Source organism: Dufourea novaeangliae, unplaced genomic scaffold (assembly GCF_001272555.1).
Source record: "Dufourea novaeangliae isolate 0120121106 unplaced genomic scaffold, ASM127255v1 scaffold25, whole genome shotgun sequence".
Taxonomy (NCBI): Eukaryota; Metazoa; Arthropoda; class Insecta; order Hymenoptera; family Halictidae; genus Dufourea; species Dufourea novaeangliae.
This window is the reverse complement of record NW_015373901.1, coordinates 174,479-198,391: the sequence shown is the minus strand read 5'-3', so window position 1 is coordinate 198,391 and position 23,913 is coordinate 174,479. Positions and strand designations below refer to the sequence as shown.

The 23,913-nt window shown below is 35.7% G+C and overlaps 4 protein-coding genes across 4 annotated transcripts; 1 reads left to right on the top strand and 3 right to left on the bottom strand.

Annotated features, from left to right (window-relative positions):
* Positions 1 to 882: 882 nt before the first annotated feature.
* Positions 883 to 2,293, top strand: LOC107193638. Its single transcript, XM_015583127.1, has 5 exons — positions 883 to 977; positions 1,310 to 1,460; positions 1,569 to 1,740; positions 1,839 to 1,967; positions 2,042 to 2,293. Exons 2-5 carry the CDS (start codon positions 1,339 to 1,341, stop codon positions 2,291 to 2,293), a joined length of 675 nt encoding a protein of 224 aa, XP_015438613.1. The 5' UTR covers positions 883 to 977; positions 1,310 to 1,338.
* Positions 2,294 to 3,262: 969 nt separating this feature from the next.
* On the bottom strand, positions 3,263 to 5,742 carry LOC107193696 (AMMECR1-like protein). Its single transcript, XM_015583188.1, has 4 exons — positions 5,395 to 5,742; positions 4,670 to 4,780; positions 4,387 to 4,592; positions 3,263 to 3,803 (listed from the first exon to the last, which is right to left on the bottom strand). The coding sequence occupies exons 1-4, from the start codon at positions 5,604 to 5,606 to the stop codon at positions 3,637 to 3,639; spliced, it is 696 nt and encodes a 231-aa protein (XP_015438674.1). The 5' UTR covers positions 5,607 to 5,742; the 3' UTR covers positions 3,263 to 3,636.
* A 4,642-nt stretch (positions 5,743 to 10,384) lies between these two features.
* On the bottom strand, positions 10,385 to 12,384 carry LOC107193695 (AMME syndrome candidate gene 1 protein-like). Its single transcript, XM_015583187.1, has 4 exons — positions 12,112 to 12,384; positions 11,444 to 11,554; positions 11,162 to 11,367; positions 10,385 to 10,822 (listed from the first exon to the last, which is right to left on the bottom strand). The coding sequence occupies exons 1-4, from the start codon at positions 12,318 to 12,320 to the stop codon at positions 10,656 to 10,658; spliced, it is 693 nt and encodes a 230-aa protein (XP_015438673.1). The 5' UTR covers positions 12,321 to 12,384; the 3' UTR covers positions 10,385 to 10,655.
* A 7,223-nt stretch (positions 12,385 to 19,607) lies between these two features.
* Positions 19,608 to 22,586, bottom strand: LOC107193637 (venom acid phosphatase Acph-1-like). Its single transcript, XM_015583126.1, has 7 exons — positions 22,497 to 22,586; positions 22,204 to 22,311; positions 21,352 to 21,617; positions 20,755 to 20,911; positions 20,555 to 20,678; positions 20,257 to 20,471; positions 19,608 to 19,892 (listed from the first exon to the last, which is right to left on the bottom strand). The coding sequence occupies exons 1-7, from the start codon at positions 22,584 to 22,586 to the stop codon at positions 19,608 to 19,610; spliced, it is 1,245 nt and encodes a 414-aa protein (XP_015438612.1).
* Positions 22,587 to 23,913: the final 1,327 nt, after the last annotated feature.

Sequence of the window (23,913 nt, the reverse complement as noted above, 5' to 3'; positions counted from 1 at the left end):
GAACATGTAAAAAGTAACATTGATAAAAATGTCCATTAACGATGCATTTAGAATAAATTGTCTTGTAGTTAAGTGAAAAAATATATACTTTTCCGTTTCATGTTTCATGACTGTCATATTTATCCCTTAATCTTAAACCGAAGCATCGGATATTTTTATTCCCGTCAAATCATATAGATACACGCAATATGAATGGAATATATAACACTTCATTTGTGCTAATAATACTCAGAATTCATGCTTTATCGGTAACGTCGGGTATTGACACTAAAATGGTAAGGGGGCTTTTGACACCCTCGAAGCATAGGACAGAAAATTACATTGCATGTTAGGTGTATTCTTATATCTCGTCTGTGGTAGAGGGCAGCAGAAAATCTCTGATTTTATGCACGATTGGTATTTCAGAATAAGTGACACAAAGTCCTATAAGATGGCAAATCTATTTTATATCTTGTCTGTGTTCTAACCACTGAACTCTATACTACCTGGAATGCGCACTGCAGTGGGCAGAGACGACCAAATTCGGCTCAAGAGAGATATCATGAAAGTGGTATCTGCATCCTTTATTAATGTGGTACTACCCTGTTGTAAACTTAGGTCTAGCAGGTATAAGCGTGTACTACCTTGAACTCGTGCATACGACACGACTTTAATACTTTATTTATGTAATAATTTCATGTAAAAAAAATGCCAGAATAAAGAAAGTACATTACATATATCTATGTTCAACTTTCAAATGAAATTAAATCTCTACACATAACATATACATGTCCATATACATATTCACGCCAATGAAGAAAGAGGACTCTTGCCGAATAAACCGTGTAAACGTAAACTTCTCTTGATGCGACTACAGTTCAGAGTGACATGTAGTAAGAATGAGACACAGATACCCGTTCAGTCGTTTTCTTATACCCGTAGTGCGCATTCCAAGTAGTATAGAGTTCAGTGGTTCTAACTCATTTTAAGTATTCAAGGTATTCAAGAATGTACATTCATTGTTTGAAAAAAGAGTAATTGAATGTAAGTGGTTGGGTTATGATTGAAACGAACAAAAAGCAAGGGACATCTTTAAAAGAAAGTTTTTATAATAAGTAATCGAATCTAAAACATGCGGAACATATTCCTTTTATGATGTATTTATTCATACGTTAAAGAATTTCTTACCTCGTAGAATTAATTTTGCGGTCTTTAAATACTTCGAACTATTATAATTTTAATTGGAACAATGCAGTAGTGTTGTTACACACATTGTTGTCATAACATAATGATCGAAGAAATTCGTTAGTCATGTGCGTACTTTTTTTAGATAAATAGTGAATTTTAAAAAGCTATGAAATGGCAGTAATACCCATAAGAAGTAAGAGTGATTTAACCGTAGGCCTAGAAAAAATATCAGAAAATAAAGCTATAAAACATCAACGGAAATTAATAGATGCTTGGGAACCAAAGTCTGATGTGTATGTAACACTTTTGTAATTTAACATGAAGGTTGCTTTTACTAGTCTGTATGGTATTGTCAAAACTGCATTTCCTTCATTCAAATATTTGTATTCTTTTTCCATTAGTACTTCTCTTCGACATGGAAATAAAATTATTGGAGGAATGTGTGCTGCAAGCAGTATTATAATTAATGGTCTATTTAGGCGCAAATTGAAATTATATGATAGGGGTCTAGTACTTACATCCGTATATTCATTAGCGGGTCCAAGTATACTTGGATCTTTCCTTTATGAGAAAGTATGTTAAGCATATATTAAAATTCATTGAATGATAGTACTTAGTCTTACACTTTTATAGAAATGATGATATATTGTACAGTAATTTGATGTTTTCAGTCGATCACAGAGGACTTAATGCTGTATAAGCATGGATGCCCACTATGTTATGAATTAAAGGCAGCTGCACTTATAAACACTACTGCTATACTGTTTCCAATAATCACAATGCCAATACTTAATCTTGGGGTAAAATTATATTACTTGTATATTAATTCTTCATATAATTTAATTTTTATACTACATTTTTTTGTTATATGCAGTGTGCTGCAAGTTTAGGATTGAGAGTGCCTTATCTCACTGAAGTAGGAGAACTTGCGAAATTTTGGATAAATGTTGTAAAACCAGCATCTAAACATCTGGCAACTATGTTTGTCATGAATTCATTTATAGCTAGTATGTTAGCCAGGAAGCAAGCTAACTCAATGGATATTATTGCAAAAGTTGTATTACTAGTGCAAAAGGATATTAGGGAACAGGAAACTTTCTCAATGATTGAACAAACTGAATGTTAATTAGTTGTCGATGTGTGTATATTTACCTGTATTCACAAGTAATGTAAATAAACTGTCTTCTACATAAGTATCATTTTTTTATTATATCATTAATTCAATAATTTATTGAAAGTTTATATTAAACAAGAAATATCACAATAAAATTGTTCCTCCATAAATAATTTATTTATGAATTATTATATTTCTTACTTATTATACATTAAATATATTTATTATATAACCAATTTAATTTCTAATCAAAGCTCAAAGGATTATTCATTACATGTACATTGCATTAGTTTGCTTATTATGCTATTCATTGTAAGACAAAAGTGTGGTATTGTGTGATGATTCTAATTATTACAATAGAATCGTGGATATGCTATATTTTATTATAAAATGATAAATTTCTACTATGTAAAATTTATTTTTATTACCATACTTTTTAATATTCTTGTCTCTATTAATACTAATAGATTTGATTCATCATTACTAGTATTTAACATATTATGTATGGAAAAGCATAGATATTTTTAAACAAATGTAATATTTCAAGTAGTATTACATACAACTGTATTACATATATTCAAGTACTCTGCTAATAGTAATATATTATAGATAAATTTAAATGCACTCACTATCGACATGATGGCGAATTCGAACGTAAGTACGTACAATACAATTTTGAAATATTCATCCGAATAATCTTTACAGACTGAAAGTTTATTTTGTAGAATAAAATTAAATATGACAATATTGTTCATTCATGCTTATGTTAAATTGTATTATTATGTTTCACCAGAAGAGTTTATGGAAACTTTTAACTGTCATTGATACAAATAACATAATTACAATTATACTTAATATTTTTCGTTTGTACGTGATATATGTGAAAGTATTACTCTTCCCGAGGTATTACTATCATTACTGAAACACATATTGCATGACAAAGGAAGTAAATACCAAATATTGAACATACATAGGCACCGTTTTGAATAGTAAGTGGTTATTGAATTGTTTAATTGCCTCTAATATTACGTTTACTTTCATATTTCAAAATCCAAGTGTTTGTGTAGGAAGACATAGTACACAATAATAATATGACAACAAGGATCTTAAATATTCCCATCAAACAAGTAAACACTTTTGCACAGAGAATAAGACCTGGGATCTAACAGACATAGAAAATAGTTGTGCAAATAAAAATTGATTAAACTCTGAACCTAATGCTTGTTGACTGGCCATTATCTTGTTGAATTATCAATATGTTGTAAACAAGAGTTAACAGTATTAATATTAAAATAACAAATCTTGCCACGAATTAGGCAAACAGGGGGTCCTAAGCAAGAACCCCTTGGCAGTTGTTAGCATTTTCGACCATGCCATTGTGTCATGTATTCTTGATAACTAACAGTCACTTTTTCACTCTGGTATCTAGTTAACTTTACACTGCGTCTCATGTCTGGAGTAACTAAGCCTTTGTAGCCACCTTTATGTAGCAAAGAATCTATTGTTTGTATTTGATCCCATCCTAGACATACAAAATACTAGTAATTGTTATTACATCCATAAATACCTTAATATTAATTCCAAACATAGAATAAACTATAAAATAAATTAGTCATATTTTATATAGTGTATAACAAAAATGCTCTTTAGTAACAAGTCAACTCTTAACTTAACTCATTAAGGACACAGTCCGTATACTGTACGGACTCTGATACTGTTCTCAGTGGCAAGGTTCATGCATTGTATGGACCCCTGTTGGTCATGTGAATGTACAGTAAATCATCGATGAGTGTTCAAAGGCTCCTCAGCACTGAGTACTCAGACGCCAATCCAGTCACTGGAGGGATCCCCCGTGGAACTAGTCAAGCTTCCAGTAGCAGGGATGACGTCTGAACACTTAATGCAGGAGCCTTTGAACACTCATTGATGATTTACTGTATTCTCAAATTAGACATAGCTATAAAAAATATCTCAAAACTTGATTCATTCATTAATTGTGGTAATGGATGCAATGTCACAAAGGGTTGGTTGCTTGGAAAGAGACAAGGAATTCTGTGTCATCCCTGAAGGGTTAATTTAATCTGACGAGATCGAGCCATACAAACCTTGTTCTCTTGCTACATCTGGTAAATAAGTAGCAGTCCGCTTATTGCCTTTCTCATTGTGGAACTCAATACGTATTCCGTGAACGCCTACTTCCCAATCTAGATAATCTGCTCCATCTTCAAAATGTCGAAGTATAGAAACACTTACATGCAAACGAGGCAATTCTTCCCGTGTTATTGGGTTAAATCGTGAGTCCTTAAAGGCACTATGAGATACAAGACACTTAATATTCTTAAATTCTTCATACAGTATCTTTCTCTTCAATCACATATTAAATAATACCTAGTGGTAGCATATTCCCGTAATCCTGCATGTAAATGCATTGCATTAAATGTACCAATGCAGCCTCGTAATCTCATATCTTTGCCAATAGTCCATGTTACAAACAATGGGCTTCAAAGTTCAATATAAATGTTACATTAACATATAGATAATATGACAATACCATTATATTCATTGATGTACTTTTGAGGATACTAATAAAAATTTGCTTTAAAGGATGGAACGACAAATTTTCATTTAATAAATATGAAATAAAAATATTCATTAGAAAATACACATGTATATATGTGTTTGCAAATTCCTATTTAGTATCTGGAACGAAGATGAACATGTAGATACAAAGATACTTGAGATAGTGTAATCGACCTAAAAATCTCATGGCTTGTTTAAGATACATGATCAGGTAATTAAAAAAAACATATTTGAAACGACTTAATCTTTTTTAAATTTACTACGAATTCTTCATATATATAGAACTATAATCACATAATTATGAATGATATTTTTTATTTCATATTCTTTAATATCCTTAACCTCTAGTACTAAACATTAACCTCTAAGTACCCTTAACAAAGGAAGCTGCAATTGTAGAAATATACAAGCAATCACATATATCATATGAGACTACATGTTCAAAGATATGATGGAATATCTACACTGTACAAGAGAATGGAAGACAAAGGTGTGAAATGTAAGACGACCTCAGAGGAGTAATGACTACTCACTATGATTCATTGCTGAAGTTGGGTGGTTTTGGTGGATCGAGTTGGTGCAGTTGGCAGTATAGAACATCGAAACAATAAAAGCCCATCTCAGGCTGTGCTATTATGGAGTTCCGCATACGAATGCCATTCTGTAAACTCATGGTAACGTTACACGGAACACTAGAAGAGTTGTTTAGCTTCTGCTTTTTCGTTCCACAACAACCAGCTGCCATGATTTATCAGTAGCAGCTACCTCAGATACGATCGGTTTCCAAACCATACATCCTGTGCTTATCGTTGCTATTGCATACTGAATTGCGCGCGCGTTCCGCTAGATGTCTTGCTAACTGCAAAACAGCTGTTTCACTGCCCGCCATTTTTCTAATTACACAAAATTCTTACTTCAGATAACAATTGACACTTCATACTATATTTCATTTACAAAAATTCATATATATGGGCCTTGAATATTTATATGTAAACAAACAGTATTGCATTTGATAAAGTTACTCCGTAATTAATTAATTTAACTATTTTATGATTAGAAAAATATATACATAACGCTAGGTAAATTAAAACAATTAATTTGATAATATAAAATCTTTATTTATCCCAATTATATATGTTATCAGCACTGTTTCTTATACTCATTTCATTTTGAAGTTTTGATTCTTAACATTTCTACAGAAATGTGTATTGTTATTTCGGTAATATTCAACATAAATTTTGTACCAGGCACAATACACTTTTCTATCTGTAAAAACATATTAATAACTTTGCTACTTTTGGAACAACAAACTTTGTTCTCTTACAATCATAGGTACCATTGCACTAGTTTTTTGTCCATCTGTACATATTCTTAAGTTAAGTCTCAATTATTTTCATATGAAAAATTTCTATTGTGTTTCAAAATAATGGGTATATATTATAATATCTTCTACGACTGATAAACAATTATTGCTTCAACATAAATATTATTAGATCTAAATCTCTTTTTCACGATTTTTTAAAAATATATTCATACCTATTGTTACGACCCATGGCTGATCTGATGATCGTTCGGTTTTTGGTGAATATTTCTATATGACATGCCGACGAAACAACCTCGTTCGAAGGACCCCCTTCATACTGAAGGGACAACACTTCGACTTTAATAATGTAGTTATTAAAATTTAACACTTGAAGTACACGTGCAAAGTATAAATCCAGCGATACTGGACTATGTTCACGAAATGGAGTCTTCCTGTGTGCATTAATAATGTTCTTTGTGTGTCTCTTGTGTGTTGAGTTATGTGTTCTTGCGTGATTCCTTTTATGCGAAATTCATACAAGGAGGCGACAGCGCAATGTTGAATTCGGAATTTTCGGTGCTCCTCATGGGCCGTTTTCTCGGAGACTCGCAGATACCGCCCACCGTAACGAGTATGAGGGTTGATGCCGTTACGAAATGGCGCACGAGGAGTGATGGGTCCCGGAGGGTCATGTAACTAGCGGACCCGTCTTCCGCGTCAAGTCTCCAGGTTTACGATACGGCTATCGCTATTAAGCATAATAGTTGAAAAACTACATGCTCAACAGAACTGTACATCAATAATGCGATTTCTGGGGTCCTCAATCCCCAAATTTGAGGTGTTGATTCGGAAGAGGCGGCTCCACAACTTGCAGGAGAAGCCTGTTTACGGATAAAGAGGGCGGTGAGGAGGAGTAAACGACTCAGGCGGCTAAGGCTGAAGCCCAAATTATAGCTGAAGTCACAAAACAGTTGCCATGGCATTGGATTGGCGGTCAAGAGGGAGCAAGAAAACGCGGGTGGTTCTCTGTACAATGTCAGAGAAATATGTATACGTATATATGTATATACATGATGGTCAACGCCGTCGAGGTATACAGCTTCATGGTTTTCGCGTGAACTTGTAACCGCGTAGGTTGCATGGCCCTGGAATGCAAACATCAGACCAGATTTAAATGGGGTCCGCACGTTAACGGGGACTAGGACACCGAGAGGACAGACTTCAAATTAGACTTTAGGTACCGGAAAAACGGCAGTGGCTAGTACCTGAATTCTCAGAGACGGGCTGGGATGTGGATTCAGTAAGATAAAGGGGCGGATGATCCACGCCCGAAGGCGATTTTATATCGCTTGAACTTGGAAGCGAAAGATTGGGGATTGTAGCGTGGTATAACTGTTGTAAGACATACCCAGGGGATAACGCCCTACGTATAAAGACTTCCGTGGTCGACTTCGGTTACGGAGTAGCAATTTATACCGCCTGGGTGGACGGGGTCTCATACTACGTTGAGATCTTGGTGTGGGGCTGAGGCCATCAGGTACTTATCAAGGACTATACAGAGAGCCAATTAAAGCCCCTAGTCGTCCCGTGGAATACTAGGCAGGCGTTATATAACGTCGACTATTCTGACGACGGTGGTCGGCCTGGACCGCCACTATTGGGAGCATAATCCGCAAGCTGAAAAATGCTCAGGATCGCGCGGCAGTGTCCTCTGCAGCAGTAGTTTCAAAGTTAGAAACTATCCGAAAAAAAGGATGGCGGAGACTCGTCTGCAGGGGAAGAGCCCCTTAGAGGATTTGGTACGACAAGGGTCCGGGAACCAACAACTGGGATTCACACATTAAACACAGTATAGTAAACAAGAGAGATTCGTATCGATCTTTGCTACTTGCTGAGTTTTAAAATAAACTATTAGAATTCAATTAGTTGACCTTCACTGGAGAAGGGTGGTCCTTCGAGATAGTTCTTAATTGTCGGCACAGTAAGTGCAAATCTCACCAAAAATCAGTGACTATTCAAACTGTATATGAATTTATCTTTCTTTTTTTTAGTTGAATCAATAATCATCATTCATAAATATTAACATGAAAGATATTTATATAGAATCCATAATGTATTTTCAATAAAGGGATTCATATATCCTATTGTCATAAATCGAGCACGTACAATTATTTTGTAAGTACTGGATATTCTATATTTAAATATGAATTGGCAGTTAATGGGACATTATATAATGTTATATGGACAATTAAATTCTAGGAACGAATTACACAATCAATTGATGTTAGTGGCAACAAAATCAAAACTTTTAATTGCAAAAACATTTAACAACGTTTTTTTGCTATTATTGATTACTTCTACTAGAATAAGAACTGTAATGCGTAAATTGACAGTATATGGAAGTAACTAACAATAAGGAAAAGTGATAGTAGAAGAATGAGAAAAATGAGAGCCATCACACATGGAAGAACATATTGTGTACTTTTTTAAAACTTGCATTGATTTTTTCAAATGTTTCTGAATTATGCTTTGCATTAAAAGAAAATGGAATAAGAATCACAATGAGATCATCACATTTCAACTTACAATATATTACAACTATTATTAATATATTTTAACCATTTCACAGTGTAACAATAAGAAATAAAAACTCCTATTTAGATAAAATAGAATAAAGACTAAAACTGTTTATTCTGTCAGAGAGATGAGCAAAAGTTCTGATACAAAGCTTTGCCTAAATCTCTGTGTAATTAAATAGCTCTGTGTATGATGCATACCCGAATCGTTCTTGTACTACACTGTGAAAGGTTTAATAGCCATAGTGCAGTCCACTGTTCACTTCCAGTAGAGATCCCATTTTTTTTTATTACTCTGACAACACTATGTCAGAACATCATTTAGCTATGTGTCAATAATTTTGTTCCAATATAGAAAAATCCATTACTTATCATGGAATCAATTGTTAATATACGGATTGCAACTAAAAATTTAATTAAATGCATTAAATATTAATTACTACTGCTCTCATAGAGAACTGTATGAAGTATTTATACTGTGATTCCTTCAATAACAAATTGAATTCTTTGCTGTAATAAAACTCTGGATCATAATGTATCTATTTATAAAAATAAACTTCCGTGTAACAATGATATAAAAAAAGCAAAATAGAAATATGAAACAATAGCTTAAAATCGATATACAATCTGTAGAACTTCAACATTCATAAATCGCAATGAATAAATATAACATGAATAACTATTTGCATGTGATATGATAAAAATCATTTACTTATACCATTAGTACAAAGAAATTTCGATTAGTCAATTTAAAATTAGTATATTTATTTACGAATCAATCATTATAACATTTAAAACAACAACAATAAGAAAAGTCTAAGATGGTTCATTGCATATGATTATTCTGAAGGAATGAAGTATATTCTTTTCACAAATTGTCTAATTCATACTAGTACAACTTTTCATACGAATTAGTTGTAACTTGTCATAAAAATATATATATAGTCATATAAAAATTATTTTGAAATTAGTAACTACACTTTGCATATGACTTAAAACAACATTAATACAAGAGGCAGTAATAATAGAAAATCCGTGTTTGTTCACACTTCATTGGCTACAGTCATGTCTGTAGATCTAAGAATAATATTAGTCAGGATTTGTACATTAAACCTCGTGAAGCATGCAGCATCACTGTGCTATGAAATTGTTTACATCACTCGTATACGGCAGGACATAAGTGTAAATGGACATTTGACAAGTATGATGGCAGAGCTAAAACTGTACATTTGAATTCTAGCTGAATTTGTAAAATCATTGGAGCACACGAGGTTAACTAATTATATTTTAGTACATGTTTAAAAACTTGAATTTTTTCAATACATCTTATGATTATTTATATCATTTATTACGCAAATAATATCTTTACTTATATATTATGTAAAATTTATTGAAAGAAAAAGACAGTGCCATCATACACATAATTTGCCTGCATTTAAGGAGGACCTTTCGGTATCATAAGAGGAAAACTGTGTATGCAGAAACATATAAAGTACAATAGGCACCACTTTAAACAATGAAAACTTGCAAACAGTAGCCACCTCCAATGTCATTTTCGTTTACGAACCCCACAATCTATAGGTTCTTGAGATGAAAAACGCTGAACACAAGGAGGAGGATGATGCAATTGTGGATTTAGGGGAGGATAAGATGGACCTGTTTGATCCCACCAAAATGAGGAATAATCCCATATTGGAACCATAACTGGGGAAACAGGAGACATTGGTAGAGGATGTATAAATGATGTAGGATGATTACGTTGTGTCATCATCAATCCAGATTGTTGACTGGTCACATAAGAACTGTATTGACTGCTATTGCATGATAAGTGAGAAGTATGAGTATCAGTGTTATAATGAACCGCTATGGAGTTTTGAAACAGTTGGGGTCCCTGATTAGGACCCCAGGCCAGCTGCTAGCATCTTCGGCTATGCCAGTGTGTCATATAATCCTGATAGCTTACGGTAATTTTCTCACTCTGATATCGCGTCAACTTTACACTACGCCTAATATCTGGAGTGACCAATCCTTTGTAACCACCTTTATGCAGGAGTGAATCTATTGTTTGTATCTGGTCCCACCCTAAACATAACATTTTCTTTTTTTCAAAGTAATCATGCATACTACATGTGTTCATTAACACATTTGAGACTAACACGTTATTATGAGACTATCCCTAGCTGGGAATAATGTTTACGTACACAGTGTACACGACTTATAGGCTGGATCATTGATCTTGAATATTTAAAATTTACAATAATATTGACAAATATTACATGACCAATATATAGAATACTACTTATGTTGATCAGCTTTTCGAAAACAGATGTTAATTTTTATCATAATGTCATACTTTCTACCAAGAATTTTATATATTACTCTATTCAGTAAACTAGGGTCACAGAAAAGAAATGTACAAACCTTGCTCTGTAGCAACATCAGGTAAATAGGTAGCAGTCCGCTTATTACCCTTTTCATTATGAAATTCTATACGAATTCCATGGACACCTACTTCCCAATCTAAATAATCAGCACCATCCTCAAAGTGTCTCAAAAGTGAGACACTTACATGTAATCGTGGAAGTTCTTCCCGTGTTATAGGATTAAAACGTGAATCTTTGAATGCACTTTGAAAAGTATCTAATGTCTTTAAAAATATATGGAACAATAAGATTATCTGATATAAATATCAGTTAACCTTACCTGGTTGTTGCATATTCTCGAAGGCCAGCATGCAATTGCATTGCATTAAATGTACCAATACAACCCCTTAATCTCATATCTTTTCCTATTGTCCATGTGACAAACAATGGGCTGAAAAATATAAATAAAACATCATTATATTGTGTAACATATTTTTTATAGAATTCCTATATAAAAGAAAATACAGAATATATGATAAACATACAATAATTGAGTAGGGAGCTATGTTTTCTCATTATATAAGTTTGTTTCTACTGATTCGAAGGTGATGTTATCTTTCTTCATTTTAACATGTTCTTCACATTTTTACTTTTCATTTAAAAGAAAAAGTTAAATATAAGAGGAATGAAAGGCTATAAATTTTTGGATGAACCTTAGATGCATCATCTATTATTTAATATAACAAGCGATTGTAAAAAACAATCTTCTTTTTATTATGAAATGTAACGACAAAATACATCGGGCACCGTAACAAAGAACTGGAACAAGGGGCGAGTACAAAACATTGAAGAAGAAGATAGGAGAAAGCAACTGAAAGCGGAGGCATGCAAGAGAGAGAAATGACAATAAAAAGATATCACAGACGGGAGAGGGAAGAGAGACAGCGTTACAATAAAATGATAGAGAGAGGTCAAATGCGTACAACGATATTAACAAATATTACTCACAAGGCTTCATTGCTAAAGTTGGGCGGTTTTGGAGGGTCAAGCTGATGCAGCTGACAATACAAAACGTCAAAGCAGAAGAAACCCATCTCCGGCTTTACGATTAACCCGTTCCTTAGCTGTGTGCCATTTTGTAACATCGAGCCATTGCATGGAACGCTTGAACAATTGTTCAGCTTTTGCTTTTTCGTTCCACAACAACCTGCAGCCATGTTTCCTTCGTCCACTCTTACGACGGACGCGACTACTGCGGACAGGATTGGTCCCTAACCCGCTCGTTTCTCGTCTCCCATTCTGCCTTGTCGTCGCGAGCTTGATTGCATGCGCGTTCCGTTAGATGTCCTCGTGTTCGCTGAAACAGCTGTTTCATTATATGTACGCCATTTGTTGTGATCGCCGCGACGAATTATCAAACTTGAAATGTGGCGCCAGTATTCGCGGTATTTTTCGTTGTTAAACTTATACAAATTGACTGCATGTCACTTGGTAATCCATACTACCCAAATTGTCATGGGAACACATAAAACAAAATAAGATCGAGTATATAAATATTTTTGAAACAATTTAACCATACACAATTACCATATAGTGAAATTAATGATTTATATTTCTCATAAACGAAGATTTGGCAATCAATTAAAGTTTACATAATATCGATAAAGTATATACAACTACAAGGCGGTAGTTGTTTATTTGTTTTCTATATACAAAATTCTAAATGCAATTGTTTTGGATTTGGCAGTACATACAGTAAGTAACGAAAGCCTTCGAATGATAAAAGACTTCATTGTATTCAATATAAAAATTGTACAAATGTTAAGGTAGATTGAAGGAAATTATAACTACAACAATAATGAAACAGTACCCAAACAAATTATAAATAATCTATCACAACAATATAATCCTGTCATTTGTATACTTTTATTAGTTACTACGTATATTTATGGAGTTATTAAACACTGTATGTACTTATTGCATTCAATATTACTGAACGATTACATGTGGTAATTGGAAACATAAAGAAGTTCAGAAAGAAGAGGCAGAAATAGTTAAATACGTTTAAGAAGCGACGTCAGACACAATTGGCTGGAGAAGAAACTATGCCGAGGGCACCGACTTTTCTAACCCCTTACCTGGCACCTGCTCACGATGCACCGGAGGAGCCCGAGGCGTGACAGCAGATTCAACCTGGCAACGTGCACTTGCTTGTAGCTGTCCGGTATATTGCCAAGTGGCTATATTTTTTCTGACAGCTGACATCGTGTACCCGCGGTTTATGGCATAACGGTTGTACGTTCTCTGCCAAGTGTCCAGTGAAATAACAAAGTGTTCGTTTTTTGTCGGAAATACGCGTTCCTACTTAAGGAACCAACGAGCCGGACAGTTGTAACCTAATAGTTACTTTGACGGGATCGTGCGACAATAAATAGTGTTAAGTGTATGATCCACGTGTATATAAACATTCGCAGTTTGTTCGGTGCGAATAAATCAGGATGTATTGAATAACCGTTAAACCGCAACCGTTACGAAATAAAACAATACAACATGAAATCGATCGATCGCGATCGACCTGGTAATCGTTGAATTTCGATTTTAATCTAACGTGAAACACAGTCGCGAGTGGAAGGAATGTTTAAAGTGGTAAGGAGTCGAAGCGCGAAAGACAGAACATGAAGAATCGTACACTGTTGGTGGGAGTAAAATAGGTAAGGACTTTAATGCTATATTTATTCCTCGTTTAAATGTGTGTACGCGTATACGTGTGTATCACATTATTCGTAGCTCGTTTGCGATGGTCATTTCCAATCCTGTCTCACCTATACACGCCTGTGTGCGGCATCGTCTTTGTTTTTGCTTGTGTGCAATTTATACGCGAATACATACGTTATATAAAATGTGTCATAATACTTTGAACGCTCGAGTGTGAGTCACATTTACGCAATCTTACGTGGTGCTCGAATCAGATTATTTTGAATAGATACAGAGTCTCGCAAGGATATTCACTGAATGGAAAATTCGAAAGCGCTAACGCTGTTAGGTAGTTCCTGAAAATCGTGTTTTTAAAAGTGTTAGCCACATCTAAACGTGAACGTGCTTCGGGTGATTTTAGTAAGATTTACTCAAAGGATTGTAATTTAAGATTGATAGTCTGACGAGAGCGTAAATGCACTTCTTGGGGGCTACTGTTTACCTACTTCTCTTATGTCGCTTGAGGATCGGTCGTATCGCTTTCCAATTTTTCAAGGTCACATGCGTACGAGGAATAATCTTTACGTGTCGAAATATTATATTTATTATGATTATAACTGTTACCTTATGTACGACGATTAAACTGAGGACAAGAGGTATGTATGCATATTGCTGGGGGCTACGTTCAACGCCCAACAAAAGTATGACCTTCGGATGTCTGAGCGTGAAGACTTTTCTACGAATCAACATCGCTCTGTCGATTGCTTTAAGATGACTAAAAATAGTTCCATATTAATGCTTGTAAAGAATTCATTTCTGTCGCAATCATTTTTCGTGACTTTTTCATAACACGCAAAAAGATAGTCATTGATTGCATTTAATATTTTGCTTACAATTCGGCTGGACTTTTTATTCGTTCGTTCCCCACTTGGATACATCACGACGTACCTCGTGATACTTATCACTATAATAGGCATCGCTGACACCAGCATCACACGTTCCAATTTACGCCTTGTAATTATCTGCGCTTCTGCGGAGTTAGTATGCGATCGAATCGTGCCTTAAATAGCGTTAAGTAATTATAACAGCGAGACGCTGCCCGCTGATCGATTTGATACTGGTGGTGTCACTTCGTAGAGTATGCGAATTTTTCAGAACGGTATTGTTATGAAATCGGTAGAAAAAAAAATATATAATTTCATATATCCGGTTACGCATAAAAATTAATGCCTTTAGCTCCGTAACACCCGTTAAATAAGAATATTTTATATAACTTGGTTTAATTTGTGAATTAAAAATTAGTGACGGAGATAACTCTTATTATTCAATGTAACTACCATGTAACTTCGAAAGAATTTCTTACAGGATTATTCTTTTAATGTTATTTAAGATATTCACGATTTGGGAGTCACTTTCTAATACTCTGTACGAGCTGTTTCGCTCAGACACACAAAACGCATTTACCGATTGACGGTGGTTGCAGTTAGTGTTGATAATGCACTTGTACGCACCCTACAGACGTGGTTTCGCCATTTAGACAGCCAAACAAAAGTTCGGAGTAACAAGGAAATCAAACGACCAATCGATACAAGAATTTCGTTTGAAGTGATAGTTAACGCTATAAAATTATACGTATGTATTTCATCCTTAAGCATATACGATAGTCAACGATGAATCGCAATTATTTTTATCGATTCGGACGTTTGAAGTTGAATTATGGTTGAAGAGTACCTACACTCAATTTCTAAATCCAATGAATCGGGTGTGGGAACGAATTATTACTGCAAAAAAAAATCGAAGGTTACAAATGACGCAACTGGCGCGCAATTAGTCCTCTTACGTAGGAAAATTGCATTCCGGCATACAACAGCGAAACATCGAAAGAACCCACGAGGGTGTATTGTATGTGTGCGACTATGCGCGAGGCTCGTCGTAGAACTCTGAACAATGTTGTTCCCGTATCATTCTTTTCAATGATTGTTTGTACTCCTACCGTGTTCGCGCTGTCCCTTTCAAATTCGCCTCATTTCTCTTCGTCTCTATGTCGACGCATGTCGCAATAGGCTGTTCTCACGAAAACGGCAGTCTTCTTTTTAATTACGTAATGATGTCAAAAACACTTTTGCCTACGGCTCGCTGGTACACGTATGCGGTTCTTCTAATAGAGGAGCGTGCGGTTTTGTCCGGAATCCACCGAGATCTACCTTGACCTTCTTTGCACCGGCAAGGACGGCTCCGGTATAAAATCTAGAGAAACGTGATATACCAGTTGTTCCAGACCCGAGATATGATGGAAAGTGTTACCGAGGAATTCTAAACGGATTGAAGTCAAGTTTTGATTAGTCTAATGTCTTCACAAAGGATTAGGTAATAATTTGAGTCATTCCTGCCAGCTTTCCATATTCAGGACTTTTTAAAAGTTTGTAGAAATTCTGTAAGGATATCGGAAGCTACTATTTCTGATTAGTTTCCACAACCTTAGCTGAAGTAGTTTTAAGGAAATCGTGGATTGAATTTAGTCTATAAGTATGAATAGCGGAAGCAAGAGCTGTCTAGGCCACTCATTGTCATGAATATTTTGTTTCGTCACTTATGGTCGTAGTATCGAGTTTTATCAGTAGTATATGAGTAACATTAAATGAGAAGTGTTTGTTGGAATTGATTTGGGTATGGGTCTATGTATTACACGTGATCAAACGTTTATTATCGACAGTATAATGTGATACCACGGAATTATACACGCGTATCAGTAAACGACGCCTATGATGGTATGCAAGGTCGGAATTCACGCAATGTGTCTCGGGAATCCCTTGAGGGTATTTATCCATCACTCACTTGTCTCTTCGTCTGTTTCTTAAATAATCACATGCCTATTGGGAAATTCTCGCCTTGAGAAATCACCGTCTACGTTGTCGTTGAATGAATATTCTCACACGTTTCCCGCCCCCAAACACTTTCGATGAATCTGTTTTGATGCGAGATTACATGCAGTGATGATGCGCTGTGCGATCTTCATTCAATCGTTGGCGATTAATTATCATAGATTGTATGTTACAATATCCTCTAACGAGTATCGTTATGTAAGCAAAACGTTGTGGAGTCTTTTAATTAACGAATAAGCGACAACCTCAGGCTGCAGGTGTTTGCTTAATTGGAATTATAATTTTCTTAAGAGACTCTTTTAATAATGCTTGGAGTATTTTTATTGTTAGATTAAGTCAGAACTGAGAAACTATAATGAGCGCACCCAAGTACCAAAAGATCCAAATCGAATCAACGTAGGTCCAAACGATACGATTCAAATCAACTCCGAGTAAAGGGACTTGATTTGAATCAACCTAGGTCCAGTAGAATGGAATTAGACCACTACAGGATCGTAAGTCCCGAAGTAGACGAATCCGAGGTCCCTGAGATATCCTTGGAACTCTTAAGACCCTCGAGACTATTTGGACTCACTGTGATTTTGAGTCCTGGTCTCCATAGCCCCCGGTAATCTACGGGGGTTTGGAGTGTCATGGGTTTTGTCAATGGTGTTAGAGCTCTCAGGGGACTCAAGAGTTCCAAGGACGACTCAAAGACCCTTAGTTTGATCCAATTTGGGCCTTAGGGCCCTGAGAAGATTACGTTCAAATCCGTGAGCTCTAGGTTGATTTGATTGGGATCTCTTAGTCCTGAATTGATTTGAGTGAGTAGGTACTCTCTGTACTAGATTCGTCCTATTCGGATCTCTTAGGCTCAGATTGGTCTCATTCGTTTCTCTTAGCCTTCCATTGGTCTGATCTTAGCCTAATTGTTCTGGGATTCATTGTTTATGGGTTGATTGGTTTTTTATGGACATCTAGTATGCATATTGTAAAGCGTAGGTAGTAGATTTGCGTGTTACTTAGTTTCACCAGATGTCACACTATTTCTTAGTCATAGTGCTTACTCGAGAATGTATACGACGCCGTGACAATACATTATGCTTGTATTATACATGCACAGGCGTCAGTCATTGGAACGCATATTCCATTAAGAGCAATTTCGAACTTTCCTTTAATCAGACCTACAGCAATTTCGTGCGTTTCTCCGTAAATTTATTACACTTAGCGAAACACGGTGGTTTATGATTTCAGTTATTATTATTAACAGTACAAGCTTATGTAACATTGCGATATGAACATCCTTAAGCTTCAACCTAATTAAGTTCCAGTGAAAAACAACTGCAGTTTTGTGTCGATGAATCTTTGGTTTCCATGTGATGAAACACGTACTTACCTTTATTCGATCGCTGTTATTTTGTTCGTGTAGATTCCAAAATAATTGCGTCCTTGATGCGAAAGATTAGCCGAAGGAGCATTGCTCGTTAAAAAGTCGTTCGGGCCGTATGCTCGAGCGATTCAATTTACCGAGTCGAGCCTTGCATCACACACGTGTACGCGCTCATTTTGTGTAAATTAGCGCACAGGTTGCTTGAACCACGCTGCTGTTTGAATTGTATAACGTGCTCTGCACGAGCTGTCGGATCTTCTGCTTAGAGATCACATTTACAGACACGCCATGCTTAGAGCTGTTCCTGGTAACCAAAATATATATAGAATGATCTTTTTTCGGAACTAAATGAAGGTGTATAAACTATTTCCATTATGTCTGGAACAATACGAGAATATTCAATGAGAACAAAATATTCTATTTTATACAAAAATAATTCGCGAATTTAAATGACTGTCTACACTTGAATTTTATATCTACTTAAATATTTTCGTCAAATGTCTTACGTTATGTAAATTAATCTTAACAGAAGAATTTTGCTTCATGTATCTGGTAAATACGTAATCGTAGATGGATCGAGCAAGGTGATTCACCCAGGAGGCAGTGCAGAGACCCTTTTTCTGCGTATCACTGACAGCGAATTGATCTCCCCAGACCGTAAAAAAGACTGAGAAGTTCTCATTATTTCCAGTAATTAACAAGGTTTGTTTCGTGATAATAAACAAGATTCACATTTTTATAACTATTGCTTCGCTCGACTACTACTCCGATCAAAAATATCGCGCCAAATCGATAAATGCACGTCTATTTCAAACCGATAAAGGTACTTGAACCTTTAACCTGGATAAAAATAGAAGAATCGAATCTTCAGTTCACAAATTCAGTCTGCTCTTATTTTGTGTCTACCTAATTCGGCGTTGTAGTGACTGAGGAGGCTACCAGTGGTCTAATTATTATATTTTTATGTGACACGTAACTTGAAAAATATAATTAACATTTCATAATACATCTTTTTTTAACGAGAGTGATGTAAATCAGTGACGTTAGTTTGAGATATTTACGTTTAAAATGTACTAAATTCTCTATTTAAAGTGTTACAAGATTTATGTTTAAAATATAATTCATCCTGTGGATGACTCAATGTCGTAGCTTTTTTTATTTACATCCCTCCTTTTTAGGGGTTTTCACATACACCCGAAGTATCATAACCCTTAATGAATGAAAAACTTGACCGTGTGGCTTACAGTTACCACATCTGACTAGAGATTGCATTTGTATTGTGATCAGTATTTACAGTAATACTTTCAAGAGTAACCAAGTTACTACTTTATTCCTTACGTTATAATCTACTGTCATGTACTTTTCCATGAATGTCACGTATGTATTCTTCTTTTTCTCTTTCATTCATTATGGTACAGTAGTGACCAAATAAATTTACATATATTTCTATCTACAAATGAAATCGTTTGTTCATATTATTAAAAATACCAAAGAACATTTTGTCGAAATGTATAAACAGGAAAAGTATTCTTGCAATTTTCACCGCATGGTCGTAAAAGTCAACGATCGATGCTACGCGCGGACAAAAATACGAAAGACACAAGTGGCAGTAAATAGTACCATGATTTGCCAACAACTACGTTCGCTGCTGAGGAACATATAGATTCTTTTTCTGGATTCTGTCCCGAGTCGTTCGTTATTTCATCGCGATTACAACTGTACTCCTCATCGTTTGGTAGCACGTCTTTTACGATGTTGAGGAATTGTTCGAATGGGCAAAGCTCCGTGCATCCTGGAATCGTTTGGATTATGAGTTGTTCGGAGACTCCAGTCCAGATGAGAACCTGTCATTAAAACGCAGTTGAAGATGTCAATAACATTGAAGTATCGAAAGTGTAGAATTTTTGTATTAAATACTACAAATTTTAAATGAACAGGGATATCGTAAGTTATACCTAGTTAATATATTAGATAGAATACTGCATTCAATTTATAGAAAATTCAATTACATATGTAATTCAAGTAAACGCATTCTACATTCTTCTCCAACGTTTTAAATGCTTCATATTATAATTCCTTTTTTAATGAAGTGGCGGTATAATTTAAATTGAACATTTTTCCAGATCTATTGTATGACAGAAACAAGGCACGTTTTTAAGGCAACCGACCTATTTTATAGAATTTCTGTACTTGTAATTCAATATTTACCCGAACATAGTAAGTCCTTTTCCTGTCACGCAGCGTTTCAAAGATAATAGTAGATCCGTATGCAGGTATTACAGGCTCGTCCAAATCTAGTGTCTTTGCAAAGGCGGCGACGTTCATCTCGTGTGCAGCAAAGAGGAAAGCTTTCCTGTCGTAAGGTTCCAATTTGCCCATTTTGTATAGCTTAATGTCTTCTAATATTTTACGTAATAATATACCTACAGGATGCAATCAGAATGATTTCTTTATTATGACATTGGATGAAAAAGAAAACACTTATGAAAAGCGAGTGTCTTTATACCTCCGTTCAGGCGTTTCAATGTCCTTGTGTACGATCTCAGTTTGAAGTCCAATGCTATTATTTCTTTCATCGGAACCGGATATACGGATTCTGTCCACTTTGGAAGAGTCAGATTCTGAGCAGCCTAGAATTGATACCATTCGATTATCAAGTTGTTCTAAAGGGTTACGATTAATATTGTAGGATAATTGTAATGTTACCTGTTCCTTGAACAGATTGTAAAGATAAGTGATCGCTGACGTTGTGTTCACTACTTTTCCACTGTGCTGGGTTAAATAATTGAACACACTTTTGTATTTATTCACGATGTCCTGCGTGTTTTGTTGTTGGAGGAATTTTTCGTACTCTTCCTTGTACCTTCAGACAGATATTTAATATACGTACTTACGAACGATGTATTAAAATCAGGGATAACTCCCTATAAGGTAATGCATGTTGTATTTATATAAACAATGTTTAATCAATAATTCAGCAATCATATTGCATAAATTTTTGCTCTCATTTAGCTAACGTAATTTTTATTTTTTTTGTTAAGTTCAGATAGAAATAAATTCCGAAAAATCCAGTGGAGAATTACAGAAAAGTAATAATAATATTTCTTAAGTCGATTTAATAACAAGATGGAAATTATTTATGACCCAAGTGAATATTTTCGTAGATTAGAACCAACTTTTTCAACACATGCGCATCATTCGAGTTATTATCGAGCTTAATAACGTGGTTGTTTCTTTTACACCTCAATCCCCGCGAACATTTCGTATTGTTCCGTAAACGAATTCAGTCACTAGAAGAATTACCTGGGACAGTGATGTGGGAACAGGAGATTGTCAGTTTCATAGGGCACGAAGAACGTGGACGTCGGAATCCATGGTAGATGGGGATTCCAGGTTTGCTTTTCCGAGGGCGGGAATAATCCAGCCAGAACTAGTTGAAGAGACAATTGAGTCCTTGGGACGTCCGTCGATCGGGCATAGATCTTCTCCGGCCAATAATCCGGCCCGAAATATCGATCGTAACGTTCACGGAGCATTGTGCCGATCCTGTATTCCCGCAGCTTACCTTGCTGCATGAAACAATTACCGTTTATGTTTGTTCGACGTGTAACGTTAATGGCTTCGTAATTGCTTCGCAACGATGAGCGAAATTCAATAATGTTTACGGCGTTTTTTTTTATTGGCGTCTCATGCAAATAGAACTGAAGATGAAAAGTAGCGTGTGCGATAACACACATAAAACAAAGAATTCGAAAGATAGAGTGTAAATATGTAGATCTGAATGGATTAAAATTTCTTTTCTCCCTCTTTCGAAGCTTCACAAAATTTCGTAATCTTTTGTTCCTGTGTAGATGAATCAAAGAATTCAAGGGATAAGGCGTAAATAGATGCAAATACATAAAAATTTCAATTGCTCTTTCTATTTTTCAAGCGATACTAAATTTGGAATTCTTCAGATCCTGAATAGGTGATAAATGATATGGAATTTTACACACGACTTCTAGACGGACAGATCAAGAACTTGTGCCTCGAAGAACTATTGACAGATCATCTATATGGGTCTTACGTTTAATTACGGAGTAGTAAATCGGATTACACTGGAATAGATAAGAGCGGTCATTGAACGTGAATTTAAAACGTTTATTTTGCACTTACGTTCGTTAAGTCCCCGTTACCCATTGGGTAGTACGATTGATCCTTGTAAGGGTCAGTAGGATAATTTTGGTACTCTCGATGGGGGACTTTCTCACCGTGTCGAAATACCTTCAAAAAATCACAATCGATCGTTAAAATAACACCAGCAAGATTTGCACAACAATATAAAACAAACAGATGGTTTATAAATTATTTTTCACTTTCACCACAAAACGTTTACTGAATGATCGTCTGATTCGAAATCAACGTCGTTCACTAAAAATAGCTCGCACTAAGGATTTATGATAATTTACCACGTGTAACATTTGTAAATCCAGATCACCATTGGCCACATTGAGGAAGCACAAAAGGGCGAGAAACGTCACTAATTGTTTCGGTGACATTTTGTTCGATTCTGATTCGACGGGACGCAGGAGGGACAGGCACGTCCGGAATGCACAATTTCTCTCGACGATCTACGAAGAGGTATATATTCTTGCCGGTGCTTATCTAAAACAGCTGCTCGAGTGGGGGTGGATAAGGAACACACAGGCGAACAGGTTTGCAGTTCTCTCTCGATTTTTATTGTCGGTTCTACGTTTTTGCTCGTTACGTTGATCCTTTTCCCGTCGCGGAGCCGCGATCGTGGTGCTCCTCGAAGGCCACGTACTCAAAGAATGGGAAATCCGGCGAAGCTTGTCCCCCTCTGGACTAAGTGTGGCTTGGGTTCGGCTTCATATACTCGAGAAACCAGTGTTTCATCGTTAAACAAAGATTAACCGTGGATTGCCTTGAAAGAGCGCCCTATCGGACGCACGGTCGAATCTCTCGTGTCTGATCCATCGCGTGTTGCTTAATTCGACACTCGGAATTAAACGGACACGCCAAGAAAGTGATCGACGAATGTAGTCAAACGACATCGTTTATTATCATAACGATGCATCTTCCTGGTAGTCGTCGTATACAATTAATATATTTCTAGGAATTTCTCATGTTAAGTACGCAATGATAATATCATTTTCGCGGTAAAGTTATAATTATGATTACAAAAAGTGTCCCTGTGTCTATCTAATGTGTTTCTGTCTGTAAATGACTACATTGGTACAGTGCAACCATAGCATTGAATCTTATTTACTTAGAAAAAGCCACGAATGGATAACGATGAAATATTCATCGTTGAAACTATGAAATGTGTTAGACGATTAGAGTATGTAATTGATGTACACATACGCATTGAACGGTGATTGATAACATAATTAAAAAATTGGCACCGGCGTATCTAATTTGGTTGCCGTCTCTAATAATACGTTTCGTGTAAGTTAAAAAGAAAAAATAGCGTATAAAATGTTCGTGAAAATATTAATGAACGATTATTTACGAAGATTGTGACACGCCTCGTTACATGAATATTTGTGCTTCATAGAAACATGACGTTCTATAAGAGATCGTTTCCGTTTAGTTTCACTTAACTCGTGTTAAGTTCGTCTTATTTCCCTGAAGGATAACCGTATGGAAGTCACGGGGAAAACCTGTCCGTCCGTTAGTCTTCCGCCAGGTAACCGAATCTCTGATTCGTCGGGACTATTTATATACGACTTTCGTTTCTGCTTGGACGATTCATTCGAGTCCCATTGGCGATTTACGATTTTCATCCGATTTTGCGTTTACTGAAAAAACAGAAACCCACGACGGTCAGGTATTCTTAGCCTGCGCACGTTCCAGTTTCGTAAG

Coding starts and splice junctions, on each gene's coding strand:
- LOC107193638 (XM_015583127.1), top strand. CDS start 1,339: ATGGCAGTAATACCCATAAGAAGTAAGAGTGATTTAACCGTAGGCCTA. Junction 1,461..1,568: donor TGGGAACCAAAGTCTGATGT/GTATGTAACACT, acceptor TTTTTCCATTAG/TACTTCTCTTCGACATGGAA. Junction 1,741..1,838: donor GATCTTTCCTTTATGAGAAA/GTATGTTAAGCA, acceptor TGATGTTTTCAG/TCGATCACAGAGGACTTAAT.
- LOC107193696 (XM_015583188.1), bottom strand. CDS start 5,606: ATGGCAGCTGGTTGTTGTGGAACGAAAAAGCAGAAGCTAAACAACTCT. Junction 4,781..5,394: donor AACTTCAGCAATGAATCATA/GTGAGTAGTCAT, acceptor TGAACTTTGAAG/CCCATTGTTTGTAACATGGA. Junction 4,593..4,669: donor CGGGAATATGCTACCACTAG/GTATTATTTAAT, acceptor TGTATCTCATAG/TGCCTTTAAGGACTCACGAT.
- LOC107193695 (XM_015583187.1), bottom strand. CDS start 12,320: ATGGCTGCAGGTTGTTGTGGAACGAAAAAGCAAAAGCTGAACAATTGT. Junction 11,368..11,443: donor CGAGAATATGCAACAACCAG/GTAAGGTTAACT, acceptor TACTTTTCAAAG/TGCATTCAAAGATTCACGTT. Junction 10,823..11,161: donor TGATGTTGCTACAGAGCAAG/GTTTGTACATTT, acceptor TGTTATGTTTAG/GGTGGGACCAGATACAAACA.
- LOC107193637 (XM_015583126.1), bottom strand. CDS start 22,586: ATGTCACCGAAACAATTAGTGACGTTTCTCGCCCTTTTGTGCTTCCTC. Junction 22,312..22,496: donor ATTTACAAATGTTACACGTG/GTAAATTATCAT, acceptor GATTTTTTGAAG/GTATTTCGACACGGTGAGAA. Junction 21,618..22,203: donor GTAACGGGGACTTAACGAAC/GTAAGTGCAAAA, acceptor TGTTTCATGCAG/CAAGGTAAGCTGCGGGAATA.